This window comes from Mus musculus, chromosome Y, assembly GCF_000001635.26.
Source record: "Mus musculus strain C57BL/6J chromosome Y, GRCm38.p6 C57BL/6J".
Classification (NCBI taxonomy): domain Eukaryota; kingdom Metazoa; phylum Chordata; class Mammalia; order Rodentia; family Muridae; genus Mus; species Mus musculus.
Genome location: NC_000087.7, coordinates 62,975,208 through 62,996,377, shown reverse-complemented (window position 1 = coordinate 62,996,377; position 21,170 = coordinate 62,975,208). Strand labels below are relative to the sequence as shown.

The 21,170-nt window shown below is 36.1% G+C and overlaps 1 protein-coding gene across 1 annotated transcript; it reads left to right on the top strand.

Annotated features, from left to right (window-relative positions):
• Positions 1-15,212: 15,212 nt before the first annotated feature.
• Gm21530 (predicted gene, 21530) lies at positions 15,213-15,986 on the top strand. Its single transcript, XM_017318713.1, has one exon. The coding sequence runs from the start codon at positions 15,213-15,215 to the stop codon at positions 15,984-15,986; it is 774 nt and encodes a 257-aa protein (XP_017174202.1).
• Positions 15,987-21,170: the final 5,184 nt, after the last annotated feature.

Below are 21,170 nucleotides of genomic sequence, written 5' to 3'. Positions count from 1 at the left end.
TTCTCACTCAGGTCATAAAGCTATGGAACATTCCAATGTATTGAGTTTCAGAGAAAAAGCCATTTGGAAGCTTATCTCTCTAAAAGTGAAGATTGCGCTGAAAATTATGAAAAGTGAGAATAATTTTAAATATGAAAAATCATTCCACACTCACACATTAAAATAATACATGTAGACAAAATTGACAGCAATCTATATGACACAATACCCACATACACGAGAGGGGAAGGGGCAGGGGGAGAGGTGGAGAGACATATGTATACTTACAATACTTTTTTTTTTTTAGTCAAGTTGTCAAAACTGACACAATCAATGTACAGGAAGAGATGTATATGGCAAACACTGGGGACAGACTGTCATGATAAGGACAGCATAGGAGGAAACAACAAGTTGATCTGTGGCATTGAGAGCCTGAATGGGCCCTTCTACATTTGGTTGGATTTAGAATCCAAGATTTAGTTCAGAACCAGCCAGCTCCCTCCTTGTCCCAGTGATCTACTTTTGCTGGGGCACAGTCACAAAGGTTCCACAACATTTCTAGACAGTTTTCCCAGTTTTAGACAACTGGGACTGTGGGAGATATAACCCCCCCATCTTAATTAAACTAAGCCACGCAAATGCAAAATATTTTTGAAAACAGTTTAATTTCAATTTTGGAAAGAGAACAGAGAGCTCTACAATGATATGGACTGAATTAGTCTTTAGGTTCCATTGTGCACCCTAAATTAAATATAGTGTAAAAGATTCTGTTTTCTATGTAGCAAGTGAGGGCTGAAAACAACACACTAATGGAGATAAAATGCAAAAAACTGGGATATACAATAACAATTCAAAATGACACTGTGAAAAACGATGTATTTATACATGTTAACTGTCCTATTGACCACAGTGTCATTCATCATTGTGTTAGGGGATCCAATCTAGTGATTAATCATCAGGGTTTGACAGTAAAATCTTTAGGCTCAATACACCAGACATTAGCTGGAAAATGATTTACAAGAATGTAATGACCTTTGGTGTCTTCTCTGTGAATCTGTTGTATGGATGCCCTGTCGTTGGTTGTTTTAGTTGTTAGTGTTGTTTTAAAATAGAAATATTGAATGCAAAAGCAAGTTGCAGGAGCCCAAAATGTCTTTGCATCCTCTCTTTCTCCTTCCCATAACTTTCTAATTTTCCCAATCCCCACATTCATTCAAAATACAGAATTTCAAAAAATAAAGAAACTCATTCATCATCTTTACTTTGTGCTTGCATGCTGGTTGCAATTATCTTGTAAGCATTAAAAATCAGGCTAACATACTGCCTATGTTCAATAGGGTTTCATTGATGTGAAGCCACATCATGACTCAAGAAACACTTATAGGGAAAATTTAATTGATGTTGTCTTACAGTTTCAGAGGGTCAGTATATTATTATCTTGATAGGAAGAATGGCAGCATCCAGGAAGAGTCGGTGCTGGGGAAGGAACTAATTCGTCTATATCTTAGTCTGAAGGCAACCAGGAGGAAGTTTGTGGCCATAGGTAGCAAGGAAGAGGATCGATTTTTGTCACTGAGCAGAGATTGTGCACTACATAAAAGCAAGCCTACACAATGATACACTTCCTCAAACAAGCCAACACCTTGTAATAGTGCCACATCCCATGGGCAAAAGATATTCTAATCAACACACTGCATCATAGGAAAATGGTAGAGAGACATAAAGAAAGATACTGCATGATTGCATTCCTCTAGTCACAAGTGCTACATACCTACACGTTAATATGCACACACACACACACACACACACACACACACACATAAACACACACACACACACACACACACACATAAACACACACACACACACACACACACACACACACACATGCCTATCTGATATGCATAATAATAATGTGCAGTCTCGAGTCCTGTGCGATTGGATTGGACCAGGTGCTGTGTTCCACTCACCAGAGGTCTTAGGATCCCGTGGTGGATCCTGTGTGTGTCCTTGGGGGTGTCCAGAGACACCCCTGGCAAGGGACCACGGTGTTCCCTTGATGTACTTCTGTTGTCCAATTGCTCTGGCTAGGATTTCAAGTGCTATATTGAACAGATAGGAAGAAAGTGGACAGTCTTGTCTAGTCCCTGATTTTAGTCGGATTGGTTTTAGTTTCTCTCCATTTAGTTTGATGTTGACTACTGGTTTGCTATATATTGCTTTTATTATGTTTAAGTATGGGCCTTGAATTCCTGATCTTTCCTTGATTTTTATCATGAATGGGTGTTGGATTTGTTTAAATGATTTCTCAGCATATAACGAGATGATTATGTGGTTTTTGTTTTTGAGTTTCTTATGTAGTGGATTACGTTGATGTGTTTCTTTATATTAAACCATCCCTAAATCCCTAGGATGAAGCCTACTTGATCATTATTGATGATTTTTGTGATATGTTCTTGGATTCAGTTTGCATGGACTTTATTAAATATTTTTGCATCGATATTCATAAGGGAAATTGGTCTGAAGTCTTCTATTTTCTTGGGAATTTATGTGATTTAGTTATCAAAGTAATTTTGGCTTCTATAGAATTAATTGAATAGAGTACCTTCAGTTTCTATTTTATGGAATAGTTTCGGGACAGTTGGAATTAGTTCTTTTTTGAAGGTCTGATAGAACTCTGCACTAAACCCATGTGGGCTGTCCTGGGCATTATTTGGTTGGGAGATTATTAGTGACTGCTTCTATTTCTTTAGGGGGTATGGGGCTGTTTAGATCTTTATTCTGATCTGGATTTAACTTTGGTATCTGATTTCTGTCTAGAAAATTGTCCATTTTGTTCAAGTTTTCCAGTTTTGTTTAGTATAGCCTTTTGTAGTAGTATCTGATGATGCCTAGGTTTTCCACAAGTTCTGGTCTTATGTCTCCCTTTTCATTTCTAATCTTGTTATTTAGGATACTATCCCTGTGCCCTGTAGTTCGTCTTGCTAAGAGTTTATCTATCTTGATACTATTTTCAAAGAACAGGCTCCTGGTTTGGTTGATACTTTGAATAGTTCTTTTTGTTCCCACTGGTTGATTCCAGCCCCGAGTTTGATTATTTTCTGCTATCTACTCCCCCTTGTAAATTTGCCTCCTTTTGTTTTAGAGCTTTTAGATGTGCTGTCAAGCTCTTAGTGTGTGCTCTGTCTGGTTTTTTTTGTGGTGGCATTCAGAGCTGTTGGTTTTCTTTGTGGGACTACATTCATTGTGTCCCATAAGTTTGTGTATATTGTCCCTTCATTTTCATTAAACTCTAAAAAGTGTTTAAGTTCTTGTTTATTTCTTCCTTGACCAAGTTATCATTGAGTAGAGTGTTGTTCAGTTTTCACGTGAATGTTGGCTTTCTATTATTTATGTTGTTATTGAAGATCAGCCTTCTTCCATGGTGATGTGATAGGGTGTATGGGATACTTTCAATATTTTTTGAGTCCTGTTTTGTGACTGATTATATGTTCTATTGTGGAGAAGATACCATGGTGTTTTGAGAAGAAGTTATATCCTTTTGTTTTAGGGTAAATGTTCTGTAGATATCTATTAAATCCATTTGTTTCATAACTTCTATTTTCTTCAATGTATCTCTGTTTAGAGTCTATTTCCAGGATCTTTCTATTGATAAGAGTGGGTTATTGAAGTTTCCCACTATTATGGTGGGCAGTGCAATGAGTGATTTGAGCTTTACTAAAGTTTCTTTAATGAATGTGGATGCCTTTGCATTTGGAGCATAGATATTCAGAATAGAGGGTTCATCTTGGAAGATTTTACCTTTCATGAGCATTAATTGTCCCTCTTGTCTTTTTTGATATCTTTGGGTTGGAAATTGATTTTATTCTATATTAGAATGGCTACTCCATCTTATTTCTTCAGACCATTTGCTTGGAAAATTGTTTTCCAGCCTTTTACTATGAGGTAGAATCTGGTTTTTTACCTGAGGTGGGTTTCTTTTATGCAGCAAAATGTTGTGTATTGTTTATATAGCCAGTCTGTTTGTCTATTTGTTTTTATTGGTGAATTGATTCCACATTAAGGCAACTTCAGACCAACTTCTCTTATGTATATCAATGCAAAAATACTCAATAAAATTCTCTCCAAACTAAAAGGGCTATTAGGTTCTTTACTGAGAGTCAAAACTGCAATGAGAACTTCCAGTTTTCCAAATGTCTCTGACTAATTGCTCTTTGATAGTAACTAGGCTTTCTCCTACTCAGAGCACATTACAAGAGGTTGTATAACAATTAACCAAAGGTCATCAGAAGGGAACTAATGATTTATTATAGGTTCTAGGGTAAAAGATAAAATATTGATTGGGTTTACCTACACAAAACTTCACTAACATCTTAGTTATGGTTTGATACCTTCAGTGAACCTGTTGATCTGAGACAGTTGTTGAACTTTGTAGCATGTGGTCATGTATTCTGAAATATGTATAAGTGCTGAGGACAAAGAGACGAGGAACATCTAGAGAAAAGATTTTTTTTTTTGCCTTTCTCCACTTAGACTATTTTTTTTTCCTTTTGCCCACTTAGAAGAATTTTTCCCTTTCCCCACTTAGGATCTTTCTGCTTTTCCCCTTATATAACTTTCATCGGAAATTTTTTATAACTTAGTAATAACTTCTATAATCACTTCTCTAAATTCCTTCTCTTCCAGTGACATCTGGTTAGTAGGCTCAAAATTAGAGCCCAGCAATTCCTGCTGAGCTAGAAAAAAGGCTGCATTGCTTAATCCTCCTCTTAGGCTACAGGTGTTAATCACCTAAGCCAGCCTACCCTCAGAAAGACCCAGTACTTTTTAGAAGTTATCATCAGCATTTCAGTACAATGAGAGAGCTAGAAAGCCCTGGGACACTTAGATTTTAAAGGCATTGCCAGGGTCCTACTCTGTGACTCCACTGCTATCCTGGCTCAGAGCAATCCTGGACCTCAAACTCTACTATAGACAAGAAGTGATTTTAAAAAAAAACTACATGGTATTGATACAGAGACTGACAGATGAATCAGTGGACTAGAACTGAAGATCCAGAAAGAAAACCAAATATTTATGGACCCTAGATTTTTGACAAAGAACCAAAAAAAAAAAAAAAAAAAAACGATGGAAAAAAGAAAGGATTTTCAATAAATGGTGATGTTCTAATTTGCAGTCTGTATGTTGAAAAATAAAAATAAATCCATACTTATCACCTTGCACAAAGCTCAGTTTCAAATTGAACACGATTATCAACATAAAATATGATACACTGAATCTAATAGAAGATAAACTCATTGACACAGAGAGGGAAATGTCCTAAACACATATCCCATGGTTCATGCTCTAAGATCAACAATTCATAAATGTAAAATAATAAACTATTTTAGATCATCTCCCCATTAATGTAACAATCACTGTAGTCATCAAATGGTTTCCATGTAAGATTTGAGGCAATTACCATATTAACCATTTTTTTTTAATTTGGTTGGTTAATTGTTTGGGGGGTATTCAATTTGAAATGAACAGGAGATCATTTCCTGCCTGCGAACAACGTGGAGGGAGTCAGTTCAGGAAACAGATAGCTACTACAGATAATAAATAAATAAATACTCCAAATGAAGGCAATTTTTAAACCTTTCATAGCATGGCAAAAAACACTTTAGTCATTTACAGACCAAAAGCGAGAACCTCTTTGTAGTGTGGGCATTGGGCTTAGCAGCCTAGTCTCAGTATACTAACATACTTGGAAATTATCATAAAAAAATACACTGAATAGTTTGTCTTTAGATCTTTAAAAACCTCAGAAATACTTATCAAAATAAAAGACTATAATAAATTCAACAGAATAAGTTTCATTTTCTTTCAACAAAAATTTAGGCTTTTTATAATAATAAATATTTGTTATGAGTAATTCTAGCTCATTTGGTCATAAATATATATGTTTTTAGGAAAATAATTCTAAAAACTTAAAATTTATGTTTTGTATTATTATGTATAACATTGGCAAATAAGATAAGACATGCTCATTCATGTTAAACTCATAAATCTACTCCTATTTATTGAATCTTTTAAAAATCAGAAACTTCCCTAGGCAAGATCTTAAACTAATGTTCCCACTTATGCCATGACATTTTTAGCAGATATTTAAATGTATTAACTGATCTACTAATGAGTAGAAATCTGAAAGACCAGAATCTCTGTTACCTTTCACATAATGATTCTATTCAATGTAAACTATGACTACAATTAGAAAAATACTGAAATCCTAAAGTCAAATCCTCACCTCTTTTATCAGTCATAGAAAATATTTTAATAGCTATGGTACTGTAATCTGTAATCCCAGCACTTGGCAGTTGAATGAAGGAGGATCAAGGCCTTTGACTGTCCATAGCTACATAGCGAGTTTGAGGTCAGCATGAGTAATGTAGGACTGTCTCAAATAAACCTGTCCCCTACAAATCAAACAGAAATATAATGTTAGTATAAAGATATAAAAAAGTAAATATTTCTGTCACTTCAGTAGGAAAATGTTGACCAGAAATACTAAAATAAATGTACAATTGGAATTTTTTTACTATAATTTTGAAGGGAAAACTATTGAAATCTGGATATCCATAGAGTTCCCTGTTTAGAACATTATCCTGACAGCATATAGCCCAGAACTGGTAAGAAGCAAGGCTTGGAGAATCACAGGAGTTGCCTTGCCCAGACTTTAGAGATGGCAGCAAATAACTGTAAGTATCACCTGTTTTTTTAGACTGAGGAAGTTCAATTGATGATGACATGTTCCAATATAATAATAGAAAAACAAACAAACAAACAAATAAAAAAACTATTATTTCTGCTTTGGATCTTGGCAGGGCCATTCTAGCCCCATCGTTTGACAAAAGCACAACACAGCTCAGAAAATTGTTTTTATGACATCAACAATTGTCAGACTTAAAATCTATCGATGTGCTTCAAACTTCTCTCATCTTCCGGGGTTATACATGGTGGTATTTATGAGACCTCTAAATGATCCCTAGGATTAGGAGCATAGTGTGTAGAGTTGGGAGTGGATATATAGACTGGAGAGATAAAATGGGAAGCATGGTGATCCTTGGATTGCCTGTGCCACATACCTTTGCAGTTGTGCTAATAGATTCAGTGCAGATTGCCAATACCTTCTATGAGCACTACCCTAGCACACAGTACAGTGCTTTCTATTCTTTTTCCGGGCTTTTGCCTGTGAGAGGGAATGTAGCTTGGAAACTACTGGTTGGTGTGTGGAAGATAAAAATCATTGGATCGGTTCAAAGCTATGGGAGCTGCCAGTTAATAGGCTAAGCTTCAGACTACATCCTTCCAATGGATAACTAGGGTCCAGTGTAGATGAATTTCTGGATCCCCAGGATACATGAATAGCATGCAGTATTCTAGAGTAGTATCCAGCTTAATGATACTTCTGTTGCTCTTGTGTCTTTCCCTCTTCTGTATCCCACAAGTTCATTCCGCTTTCTTGGCATGACTCACAAATGAGCATTGTGTATTAACCTGTGATATATGAGAGGAGTTGTCTGAATAGAGATGAAATATTGAGTCATGGCAAACAAAACTGTGGAAATGGAAACCATCCAGGGGCAAATGTTGTAAAATTAACATAGTCTGTGAAAGAAAAATGCTTTTGCTTTCAGAAGGAGAGTGAATGGAGTTTTTCACTAAGCTGGAAGGGGGCTAATAAAGACCTTTTTTAACTGGAGAATTTAATAAGAATTAACCAAAACCCAGGTGCAATTATTCTTACAGGAGTGAACTGGATAGATGGGTAGAGTTTGGCTAGTATAAGATACTTGATTTAATGACTTTTGAGGTCCTTTTCGAAATCATGATCAATAAATTCTGCCGTCTGTGACATTTCTACTATATTTGTTTGAAAGATGAATGAACTAGGATACATAGATATAACTTTATATTATAGTTCTTGAACTTTCATGATGTGACAATTAAATCTGTATGATCAGGACATATTGTAGAGCTCTGCATTAGGCACACATAATCTATAGCTCCTGGGGACATACACGCAAATGAACAAACATGACTTTATAGTGTTTCTTGTTTTCAGAATGGAATACATTTTATAAATAATCTAAAAGCAATAGGTTCAGTTTCTATGTTCTTAGAGATAGAACCTTAAAGACCCTAAAAACTCTAAAAAATAAAAAAGAAAAAAGAATAGAAAAGAAAATAAACTTGAAGCTTTAAATAAACAACAAAAACCCTAAAAACAAACAAACAAACAAACAATTAAAAGAAAACATATTTTTTTTGAAAAAATAAAACTAAAAGAACCTAAAACCCTAAACAAACAAACAAACAAACAAACAAACAAAAATCTAGATCTCTACAAAGACCCAAAAAAACAAAAAAAAATCATTACCACAAACAAACAAACAAACAAGGAAAGAACAATAACCACACTAAGCCTTAAAAAAAAAATCTCGCCAAATACACTGAGAACAACCCTAAAATCATTTAAAAAAACGTAAAAAAAACCCTAAAACAATAAAGCAAAACCTAAAACCCTAAAAACGCTAAAATTATTAAACAAACACTAAATGACCGAAAAAAGCTATTTTTTAATCTTAATAAACATTTTTAAAACCCTACAATTCTATAAATAAGAAAACACAAGAACTCTAAAAAGACCCTAAAAAAATTATAAAACCCTAAAAAAAAATCCAAAACTCTACAAGTCTAGATCCCTAATGAGACAATAAAAAAAAAAAATTAAAAAAAAAAAAAAAGATAATGAAAAGATACAAAACCACCACCCCAACAACTACAAATTCTTCTGCCTTAAAAAATCGCCAAAAACACTGGAAAAGAAAATCATTTTACAAACCTTATTAAAAAAAATGCTTAAAACAATTTTTAAAAATTCCTTAATTAAATTAAAAAACAAAACAAAACTAAAAAATAAAGAAAAACCCTAAAATTCTAAAACAATCTCAACAACAGTAAAAAGACCCAAAAGAACTGTAAAACCCTAAAAAAAGTTTTTTTAAAAAGTTCTAAAAACACATCAAAACTCTGAAACTCAAAAAAAAAAAACTTGAAAACCCGCTTAAAAAAGCAAAACAACAAAAACAAACAAATAAACAAACAAAAAACAACAACAACAAAACACCTACAATACCCTGAAAAACTAACTAAAATCCTGAGACTATAAAAACAACCCTACCCCCCCAAAAGGCTTACAAAACCCTGAAACATTAACTAAAATCCTAAGATACAAAAATAATCCTAAACCCATAAAAAAAAGCAAACACACACACAAGAAAACAAAAAACCTTTACAAAATTCTAAAACCCTATAAAACACTAAAAGTATAAAAAGAAACAAAAACAAAACAAAACAAAACAACAAGAAGATCAAAAACACACAAAAAACTACAATTATCCTAAAATTATTCATAAACCCTAAAAAGCCCTAAAACCCTGAAATACCTTAAATTTCTAGGAGAAATCAAGATCTAAAATAAATAAATAAATACATAAATAAACACATAAATAAATACATAAATAAACAAACAAACCTCAACCCTACCAAAAACAAACAAACAAACAAACAAACAAACAAACAAAAAACTTGTAAGGACAAAACAACCTCCCAAATTTAAAACCATTAAAACCCTAAAACTCTAAATAACCCAAAGGGCTTTACCCTCCTGCACCCCCCCAAAAAAAAAAACCCGAAAACTGTAAAATACTAAAAAGCCCGAAAAAAAAGCCTAAAACATTAGAAGAAGTAAATAGAAAAAAAAATCTAGAATCTTTAAACAAATACTGAAATAGTCCTAAAATCAAAAAAAAAAAAAAAAAGAAAAGAAAAGAAAAGAAAAAGAAAAGAAAAAGAAAAAGAAAATTCTGAAAACACACCTATCAGCTAGGCAGTCATTCAACTTACATATTTTAGCCTGCTTCTGAGTGCTGGTATTAAAGGGGAATAAAACTATACTTGACTCCTTTTTGTTTGTATAATTGTTTTCTAAAAGATTTTTTTTCTCTCTCTGTGTGTGTGTGTGTGTGTGTGTGTGTGTGTGTGTGTGTGTGTGTGTGTGTGTCTGTGTGTGTCTGTGTGCCTGTGTGTGTGTCTGTGTGTGTGTGTGTTGTCCAAAGAGGTCATCAGATCGTCTAGAACTAGAATTGCAGGTGGTTGTGAACAACCATGTGGGTGTTAGAAATTGAACCCTGGTCCTGTGCAAAAGCAATCAGTGGGCCTAAGCAGTGAGCTATCTCCTCAGTCCTTTCTGCTTGCTCTAATCTCTACTTCACTATTCATCTTGCCCAAATATGTCTTTAATTCTTACTTCTTCTGTCTTTTTTTCTGTGATGAATTCTTATTTGCTTTTCTCTTGCTTCTCCAATTACAGCACCAAGATTCTGCATTTCCTTTTGTTTTGGAAGATTCTCAAGGAATCCTAAATCCAGATTTTAGGGCAGTTATTTAAAATTCTTGCTGGTGATTCTGACAATGGTTTCCTCATTTTTTTAAAAATTAGGTATTTTTTCATTTACATTTCCAATACTATCTCAAAAGTCCCCACATACCCGCCTCAACCACACCCCCACCACCACCACCACATCTTGTCCCTGGCATACCCCTGAATTAAGGCATATAAAGTTTGCAAGACTGATGGGGCTCTCTTTCCAATGATAACCAACTAGTCCATCTTCTGATACAACTGCAGCTAGAAACATGAGCTCTGATATGCTGCTAGAAAAATGAGCTCTGGGGGGTTTCTTTAGTTCATATTATTGTTCCACTTATGGGATTGCAGACCCCTTTAGCTCCTTGGGTACCTTCTCTACCTCCTCCATTTCGGTCCCTGTGATTCATCCAATAGCTGACTGTGAGCATCCACTTCTGTGTTTGCTAGGCCATGGCAAAGCCTCACAAGAGACAGCTAAATCTGGGTCCTTCCAGCAAAATCTTGCCAGTGTATGCAATGGTGTCAGTGTTTGGAGGCTGCTTATGGATGGATTAGTGGATTGAAAACCACTAATTTGGACACAATGGGGCTACTGCTGCCAATGTAGACTGTTTATCCAGTGTTGCTGGTCAGAAATCTCCGTTCTTTGAAGGCAATGGGTTTTCCCAGAACAGGCTTCTTCTGAGTCCCCAAACTTCTGTCAACACCTGTTCACCTTGATGATGATCACTGATGTATCAAATGACCATACTTAGTAAATTAGAGTAATACAGTTTTCTTTTCCACCCTAGAAAGTGGGGATTCTAAAAATATGTGTACTAGCTAAAAGCAGTGATGGTGCTCTTCCTAGGGTTCCTTACATAGTGTCCTCCTTGGATGTTCCTCTCTGATCTATACTCACCATCTATGCAGCTTCCTCTCATGAACAGCACACATGATAACACTCAACACATCTGATCTTCAGTCAGCAGAAATATACTAATTATATTTCCCATATGGCCCAGTTGCTCATGATTCTGAGGCATAATCATACATGTTGTATTGCCAAACAAAATGACACTAATTGTCTAGTATATAATGAAGCATATTTTGTATGACTCTTTTCAGGAGTCTGTATATTCAATGATGAACACACCATCAGCAAATGAGTGAATTCTTGTGAGATGATGTCATCACAGAGGGAACCAATGGGCTAGAAAGAGAAAAGAGAGAGCCAAACTCCCTTTCATAATTAAAACTTTTCTATAACAGCATTATTAAATTATTTTTATATGTAAGTCATATCCCTCCTGACCCATTCAATTTCTTCCAAATATATTCACACCTGGGGATTAATCTTCAGAAAATTATTCTTGGGAAACACATGTGATTATTTCAACATCTATAGTAGTGTGGGGGCATTATTCTCCCTACGTCATGTACACTTAATATCTTTAGATACCTACTTCCCTGTGATAGCCTTGCAGCTCACTGAGTGACATGTGCATTTGATGATAAATGATACACAAACATTGAAGCACCTTACCATATCCTGTCACCCATATCATGTACAACATAGCAAGAACCACACCTGAGTTGAAAAATACAAATATATTTTATAGTGTCTTGAAGCTAAAATCCCCAAATTAATCAAAATATTATTTGGACTCTGTTACTTTATACCAGTGTTTTTTAAGTGTACAAGTCGCAGGCCTTTTCTGTGACCCTTTGCCCAGGTTTATAGTGTCCTTTTACCATCTTCATCCTCCCCACTATCCTCCATTGGTATCAAATCTCCCCCTGCTGCTGCGCTTACTCTTCCAAAATACCTCCTATTTTTTAATGCCTCTTATTAAATTTATATTTTCACAATTGTCATTTTGAGTTTTACTTGTCTAACCTAATATATAGTATTTTAACGTTCCATCCATTTTTTGAAAACAAAGCCCTGCACTAATACACATAGATGAGAAATATATTTCTCTCTCTCTCTCTCTCTCTCTCTCTCTCTCTCTCTCTCTCTCTCTCTCTCTCTCTCTCTCTCTCTCTTTCCCTCTGTCTCTCCTTTTTAAGGCATTCATCCAGTAGTTGACATCTAAAATCACTCCATAGCATGTATGTTTCATACAGTGAGGCAATCAATATTGATGATATGGATATGTAGTGGTCCTTCTTAGATTTTTTTTTTTGAACTTAAATCAACCTGGGAAGATAGAATCTCAGATAAAGATCCTCCATCACATTGGCCTGTGGCCACACCTTAAGGAATGATTTTTTTTATGACTGTTGTTGAAGGATCTAGCTCTCTATGGATAGTGTCATATTCTATGAAGATGATGTACAGGGTGTGGTGGGGACCGTGGAATGTACTGAAAACGATTTTTTTTGAAGAACTGAAGATCTATGTGCCATGAACAATTAAAGTGTCCTCTAATTTGTAAGTAAATTTTATACATACCTGTGTCCAGTATTCTGTCTACACATATTTCAAAACTAAAATTACCTCATCTATTTCATCCTGTTTTACTGCATTTAATCTCTGAAATTCCTTGTAATCAGAAGTGCTGGTAAATTTTAAAAACCTTTAAAATATGACTGGGAGATATCAGGTTTGTTTTAATTTTATCACAACTTTGTAAGCATGCCCAAGATCTATGTTTTCCTCTTACTTTCCAAAGAATCCATAATTCATGATTGCCATTGGTTTCAATATATGTCATTTAACCCTGTCAAATTCCAGGTTTTTTTGCATAAAAATAGTTCTCCTCTAACTGTGGGTTTTCATAAAGTGAAAATTGGTGTGCTATCCAGTGTGCTGCCTCAAAGAGTCTGGCAATATTTATGATAAGAAGCACAGCTTAAAGATAACCAAGGGAAAGGTTGGAACATGAAAAATAACCACCATGGATGTTGTCAAGTCAGAAACCGAAGACTTTCTCAGAACAAAAATAAAAACAAAAATGAAACAAAACAAAACACAAACCAAACAAATAAATAAAAATCCAACAACCAAACAATAAAAACAATGCAAGGGTGAAATTCTTTGGCAGAATATTACTCAGATCATCAGGCCTTTCAGTTGGGATTTCATTTATTATTTCTAGGAGGCCATATGAAAAGGTAAATTCGAGATGCTGAACGTTTCTGAGTGTAACTAGGGAAGGAACCAGCCTTAGAGGGGTTCTATGATGTAAGCTGAACTAGGGTGATGTCACAGAGCACTGGCTGGAGGTTGCGCATCTATTCCACTTGGAGGCACTAGAATCCATTGAAGGTGAGTTCACTATCTTCACAGTGGTGTGTCAAAGCCAGGTCATTTTTTCCCACAGGCTTTTGGTGCCTGGTCTGTATCAGGAGACAGAATCTTGACAACTAGGATATTTTTCTATGGGTAAGTATATTTATGTAGTAATTAGGACCCTCATAGCTACAGAAAGCTAAAAATTTTCTCTCCTACAGAGAGTTACTGTACAATTTACTTTCTCCATGTTTATTAGCTAGGGAGATGAATGGTCTAGGTTAGTTTATCTCCTGAATTTATTATCCTTGCTAACCATATCTAGATCACAATTCCACTAAAATGCCAAAGCTCCTGTTTGTCCATGTGCATGTTAGAAGTTATTAGTTCTAAAAGGCTGATATTGCCTCGACTTTTTGAGTTGTTCTTGAGTTCAGTGATGCAATGGCTTCATCGAATAATTCTGAAGCTGGGTCAGGAGAAACAATAAAGAAGGACAGTGGTGTGCTGTGTCCCTGGGAAGATATTTGTGAATGCAAGAACTTAGCTCAGAGCTTACGCGTACAAGAGAATCATGGTGACCCCTCTGGCCTTTTATTTTTTTTTTCTCTTCTTCTTGATCATTGGGGGTAATTGTCATAGCACCACCTAAATTGACATAGAAATTCAAGGAGAGGATCCTCATCAGAGACAAATTTACTCAGGTCTGAAGAAATAAATGTTGATCTGAGTATGTTATTCTGAGCTCTAGAGAATTACTTGTTAATTACACTATTTTTATTTCCTTGTTTCCTTTGTTTCTTTGTTTGTTTGTTTGCTTGCTTGGTTAATTTTATTTGAGTTTCTGTATGTTTAGATTTGGCTGTCAGGAAAATCACTGTGTAGACCAGACTTGTCTTTCTCTCACTAAGGTCTGCCTCACTCTGCCTCTTGAGTACTATGATTAAAGTTATGGGTCACTACCACTTCCTATTAACTTCTCCATTTGATTGTTTGTTTTGTTATTTTTTGTTTGTATTTCTGTTTTGTTTGTTTTTCGTTTGATTTTCATTTGTTTTCTTTTACTTGATGTTGTTGTTGTTGTTTGTTGTTGAGACAGGGTTCCTCTCTATAGCACTGACTGCCCTGGAACTCACTTTGTAGACCAGGCTGGTCTCTAATTTAGAAATCTGCCTGTCCTTGCCTTCTGAGTTCTGGGATTAAATGCATGTACCACCATGGCTGACTTATTAACTTCTTATTTTTATAAAATTAATTTTAGGAGCTCAAATCTGTTTAGCATAGTCTTTTTCACCTGCTCAGAAGTTCTCGTAGAGAAGAGTCTTGGTCCAGCATTCACTCCCAACCCATAACCATTGCCCATCAGGAATTCATATATATGACAGAGGCAACAGCATTGTGTCTGGCGTAAACGGGCAAGATCTTCAGTCCCAGGCAATGAGCAAGTATGATATTTGAAGGGAATGGAAGCCACAAGACAGTGTGATCTACCACAACAGGTCTACAGCCAGGTAGAAGACAATACATCTGAAGAGTCTGAGCATGACATCACTCAAGAAGAAGAGTAGGAGGAAGCCTTCTTCCCAGGCCCTGGGGAATATTGTTGGCTGCAGAATTTCTCACGGGTGGAAGGAAGGTAATGAGCCTGTCACCCATTGGAAGGCCATCATTCTAGGTCAACTGCCAACAAACCCTTCTCTTTATTTGGTGAAGTATGACGGAATTGACAGTGTCTACGGACAGGAGCTCCACAGCGATGAGAGGATTTTAAATCTTAAGGTCTTGCCTCACAAAGTAGTTTTTCCTCAGGTGAGGGATGTCCACCTCGCAGGCGCACTGGTTGGCAGAGAGGTACAACACAAATTTGAGGGGAAAGATGGCTCTGAGGACAACTGGAGTGGGATGGTGCTAGCCCAGGTGCCATTCTTACAGGACTATTTTTACATTTCCTACAAGAAGGATCCGGTCCTCTACGTCTATCAGCTCCTGGATGACTACAAGGAAGGTAACCTCCACATCATTCCAGAGACCCCTCTGGCTGAGGCGAGATCAGGTGATAACAATGACTTCTTAATAGGTTCCTGGGTGCAGTACACCAGAGATGATGGATCCAAAAAGTTCGGAAAGGTTGTTTACAAAGTTCTAGCCAATTCTACTGTGTACTTTATCAAATTTCTCGGTGACCTACATATCTATGTCTATACTCTGGTGTCAAATATCACTAAAATTAAAAAAAATCACAAAGTACAGAAAAGTAAACTTATAGGATTGAAAAAAATGTTTATTTTCCTGTGTTGGGTACCTATGGGTCTTTGACAACCTCAGTATCTTTGTCAATAAAATTTGTTTTGTTCTAAAAATTAATACGTGTGACATGACATGCTTTTAGTGAACACATTGTTGGAAGAGATGGACTATGGTGGAAAGAACATCAAAGCAAGATGAAAGTTGCAATACAGGCTGTGAACAGTGCATACATCTAATATTACACAGGCTAAAATGGACAGGACTTAGATTCTGTGGTCTGCATAGTGAGCAAGGAATTGGAGATATGACGTAGAGGAGCAGGGATGGCAGCAAAAGATGGATTTTTAGGAAGAAGGGGAGAAAGACAGGACATAGATAGAATCTCTGGAATGAAGTCTGAGGGAGAAACAACAAGTTGGGGGAAAGAGTGATAGATAAAAGGAATGTGGCCTTGTTACACAAAGTGCAACCCAGAAAACTGATCCAAAGAGACTCAGAAATCAGACAAAATCAGGTTTCATTTGAATAATGAAACCAAATGAAACTTGTCTCTCATTTTAAGATTTATTATCTTTATTTATATGGGTGGGTAGTAGCTTGAGAGTATAGGTGACCACAGAGACATGAGTTGTCAGATCCCATGGAGCTGGCATTAAAGCTGATTGTTAACCATTGGATATGAATTCAAGAAAACAAATCCAGTTTTTTTGCGGTACAAAAGTACTCTTGACAACATGGTCATCTCTCTATTCCCATTAAGATATCTTTTTAAGAAATCCAATATTAACATGCAGAAAAGAGACCAGGTAGAAGTTAAGAAAGATTAAATTGATGGTAACCTTTAAAAACAATAAAGGACACACAAAGGAGTAAAGGACACTGAGGAACAAAAATATTCTAAGATGAAGTTCTCAAAATGTGAAGCAGGAGACCCAGGAAGAATAGAAATTTTCTGCAAGTAGTTAAAATTGGACATATCCACATTAGGTTCTTTGGTTTCTTAACAAATAGCCAGCCGATCGGGTCAAATAGTAATTTAAAAGAGAAAATGAGTATACGGTGAGATAATATATGGTGGGGCATGGATCCTGAGTGCTTTCCCTGAGCACTCTTTGCCTGGGATGAATCCTGTGATCTTTTGGATGTCTCTGTGGAGTGCCCCAGATGACCATCAAAATGTTCCCCATGGCCTGTTCCCCTGGCTCTCCTCCAAACATCTGACTCCCAACATACCTATGTACCATTTCAGCCTGTCTATTCCCTGGAAATTCCAGTCTTAAATTTATGTGTGACCTCATTCTCATAAAACAGTGAAGGTGTACTCAATGCATATGTGCTGACCTCTTTTCTATGCCAGTTCTCATGGGTTTCAAACTCTATGAGGTTGCCCAATATGTTGGTCACTACTCCTGAGTAGCCCCTGTGCTTCATGGGGGTCTTACTGGGTCCCATAAGCACTCTGAGTGTTTCTTTTGTTTGTTTGGTTTTATTGTTGTTGTAGTTTTGTTTTTGTTTTCTTTGGGTTTTTTTTTTGTTTTTTTTTTTGTATTGTTTTTTTTTTTGTTTTGTTTTGTTTTGTTTTGTTTTTAGTCAGGCTTTTCATGGACTCAATCATTTGTGTTTTTTCTCTAGAATAAGTTTAAATGCCAAATGACTTGAAAATACTCTCTATTGTTGATTAATTTTGGTATTTAAGAGAGTTTTTGTGCTAGCTGGATGTCTTAATTAGGTTTCCAATGCTGTGAAAAATCACTATGACTAAGGCAACTCATTAGAAACATTTCATTAGGGCTTTTCAACATTTCATTGCAGTTTCAAAGGTTCAGTCCACTATCATCAAGGAAGTAAACATGCAAGTGGCTGGGAATATGTGTTGGTGGAGAGGAAGCTTAGAGTCTTCTGCATGCAGGGATGGTGTCTTCCACACTGAGCAGAGCTTTAAAGCCTCACAGTTATATGCTTCCTCCAAAGAGGCTACACCTACTCCTATAAGGCCACATCTCCTCGTAGTCCAACTACATTCAGAGTGCCATATTGGTTTCATAGAAACTTGACAAGATCTATAGTCTTGAAAGAGGAAGAGCCTCAGTTGAGAAAATGCCTCTTTAAGATCAAGCTGTAAGGAATTTTCTTAATTGGTGGGAGAGGACCCAGTTCATTGTGGGTGGGGACACCCTTGTGGTGGTAGTCTTGTGCTCCTCATGGAAGCAAGACTTAAGGAGCATGTCAATAAGCATCACCACTCCATGGCCTATGCATGAGCTTCTGGATCCAAGAACCTGTGTTGTTTCAGTTTCTTTCCCAACTACTTTGATGATGAATAGCAATGTGGAATATAAGCTGAATAAAACTTTTGCTATGGAAATAGCTCTTTGGACATGGTATGTCCTTACAACAATAGAAATTTTAAGTAAGACAATTTCTTAGAGAAACAAAATATCTAATAGTACCACTGTCACTTATCCTATAAGGACAAATAATGTGTAGGTGTTTTATTTTAATTTAAAGGTAAGATATTCTCATGTATATAATGACATGCAATTGTTCTAGTTTGCATCTTTCTCACACTGATGAATACTAACATCAAACATAACTTGGGAATATAAGGGTTATTAGCTTACATGTTACAGACTATTACCAAGGAAGGCAAAACAGGAACTTGAAGCATTACCAGGAAAGAGTGCTTATTGCTTGACCCTATCTTAGTCATTGTTCTATTGCTGTGAAGAGACATCATGGATAAAACAACTATTATGAAACAAAGCATTAACTGGGGGCTTGAATACACTTACAGAAGTTTAGTCCAACATCAAGTTAGTGACCGCAGCACTGGAGCAATAGAACTATTGATCCTTAGACAGAGACAGATATTCTGCCATTACATTGGTTTCTTGAAAACTCAAAGACCACCCTTATTGACACTACCACTTCCTCCAATGAAGCCACATCTTCTCTCATTCCTTCTAATCCTTAAACACACTGCCAATCCCTGGTGACTAAATATCCATATATATGAATCTATAGGGGATATTCTTATTCAAACCACCAAAAATCATGTGGCTTGATCAAATATTTTATTTAAATACAGAGTAAAAGCCTCCCTTTTATAAATGACTACTGATGAGCTTACCCACAGTTGCCTACCCTCACACATCGACCATCAAGGAAGAAAATGTCCCATAGACTTACCCAAAAACCAAGTGAATAGAGACAATTCTTCAATTGTTCTCTCTCCTAAGGTGACGCTAGATTGTCAAGTTGGAGATAAAAAAAAATCCCAGCACATTAAGGTTTATCCTGCTCCATAACCCACACAAACATTATTCATCCCAATCTCCTCCTTCTGACTAGGTATAGACCCACTTCCCTCCATGGCAGAAGTGAAGGGTAACTACCTCCAACAGCAAGAATACTCAATAATAGGTGACAAGTAGTGAATATGTCTTATAGCCTCACAACACCTACATTCTAATGTGTGTTACACTTTCTGGGAGACACTCCAATCTGTCCAACTTCCTGCCAAGTCAGCTTTAACCAGAAAAAATTCTCATCAATTAATCCAATGACTTTTAATTGATTTATTTCTCCTGAGGGAATGGAGTGTTACCCCTTCATGGATGTATTGGTGTCTGATTCATAAGTAATAAAACCCACTACTATTAACAGCTAAATCACAGGTGCTATGACAAATAACAACTCACATGAGAAGCATCACATTTAGTTAAGCCTTTTCAGAAGTTTTATTGGAGTTTTATTTATGTACTATATAAATCCATTGATTTATTTATTTTTAAGTGTGTAATTTAATGATTCTAAACACATCTCACCACTGTCATTTTTCACACATTTTTCTGGTACTTCATATGATATTGAAATCTACTATAATACAATAGTGAATTCAGAAAAAAGACCAGTGGTGTGGGTAGCAGCAAAGTTCTTGAGTCTCAAAGACAACAGATACCGTGGCTGAATATTCCAACTACAACAACTAGGTAACATTGGTTCTACACTTAGCATGCCGTTTCTAGAAAAAAAAATTAAAGAATTAAGCCATGTTTCCTCTGAACCTGACATGTTACTATCACAAATGAAAGAAGGATCCATGATCACATGAATATGAAAGGGGCATGAAGCAGCACAACTGTTCAACTTATTGGCAGCTAGTCAGCATTAACACAAGAAGGGACAAAGACAATAAACAGCTTTGAAGACATGTCCAAATGACCACGTTCATTTACAAGTTTTTTTACCCATTCCATGCACATTCATTGATTGATTAACTCATTGATTAAAGCCCTCAGGTTCCAATCACTTTTCAGAGAGCATATTGTACTACCTATGAACATTGTACTGTGGACCAAAGCCTTCATCAAAGACCCATGACTGACATTTCAAAACAATTTAACCACAGAATTCTTTATTTGAAACAAAGTGATAGGATCCATCTATCTCTTCAAGGATATCTCCGTTTTGTTCAAAAAGAACAAAAATGCAATGCAAGTTCAGGATATTGATCACCTATCCATGCATCTTAAACCCATAGGTTCTAGCCAGAATGTAAGGTCAGAAGTCTAAACTTCACCTATACTACAACTAACTCTGAAGATATCTAGCAATCTCCAGTTCCTTTCTGGTACTTACCCACACCAAGTCTGCATTAAGGAATATAGTCTAGTGTGAGATAGTGCCAGCAGTTAATTGCAAAATCCCACTCTGAGTTGAGTTGTATGTAAACTCAGACATCTGTAATATAGACACACATGCATATTCACAAATACTCACAGAAAGAGGCAAGAAGTAGAGGAGCTGAATCTTAGAAATCCTCAAGGAAGAGAATGAAAATCTTGTAAGGCACAGAGGTAAGAGAAAAACTGTGTCTTTCTGCACAAAATCAGGCCATTCTTTCTTCCATCACTGAACGGGAAGGCTCACTATCACTTATCACTATCTGATAAGGTATAGACAGTTGATGAAGGATGAATAGTCAGTTTTCATCAAAGGTATTGACTTTGAAGGTGATAGATTGTTCATTCTCTACTGGAAGCCAGATGTCCAAGAGTTTATGGGAAACACAAATGATTTGAATGGGTTGTAACAAAGGGGAGAAGACGAGATATGAAGTTGGCAGGAGGAGATAGGTGGGAATGGGCCAGGTTTTGTTCTGGGAGGAGTTACTAAAAGAATTGGAAAGTAAATTCCATCAAAATATAGTGTATGAAATTCTCAAGGAATTAAGGAAAGTAGTTCTTAATA

Bases quoted from the DNA above. Each gene is read 5' to 3' on its own strand.
- Gm21530 (XM_017318713.1), top strand. From the start codon at position 15,213: ATGACATCACTCAAGAAGAAGAGTAGGAGGAAGCCTTCTTCCCAGGCC.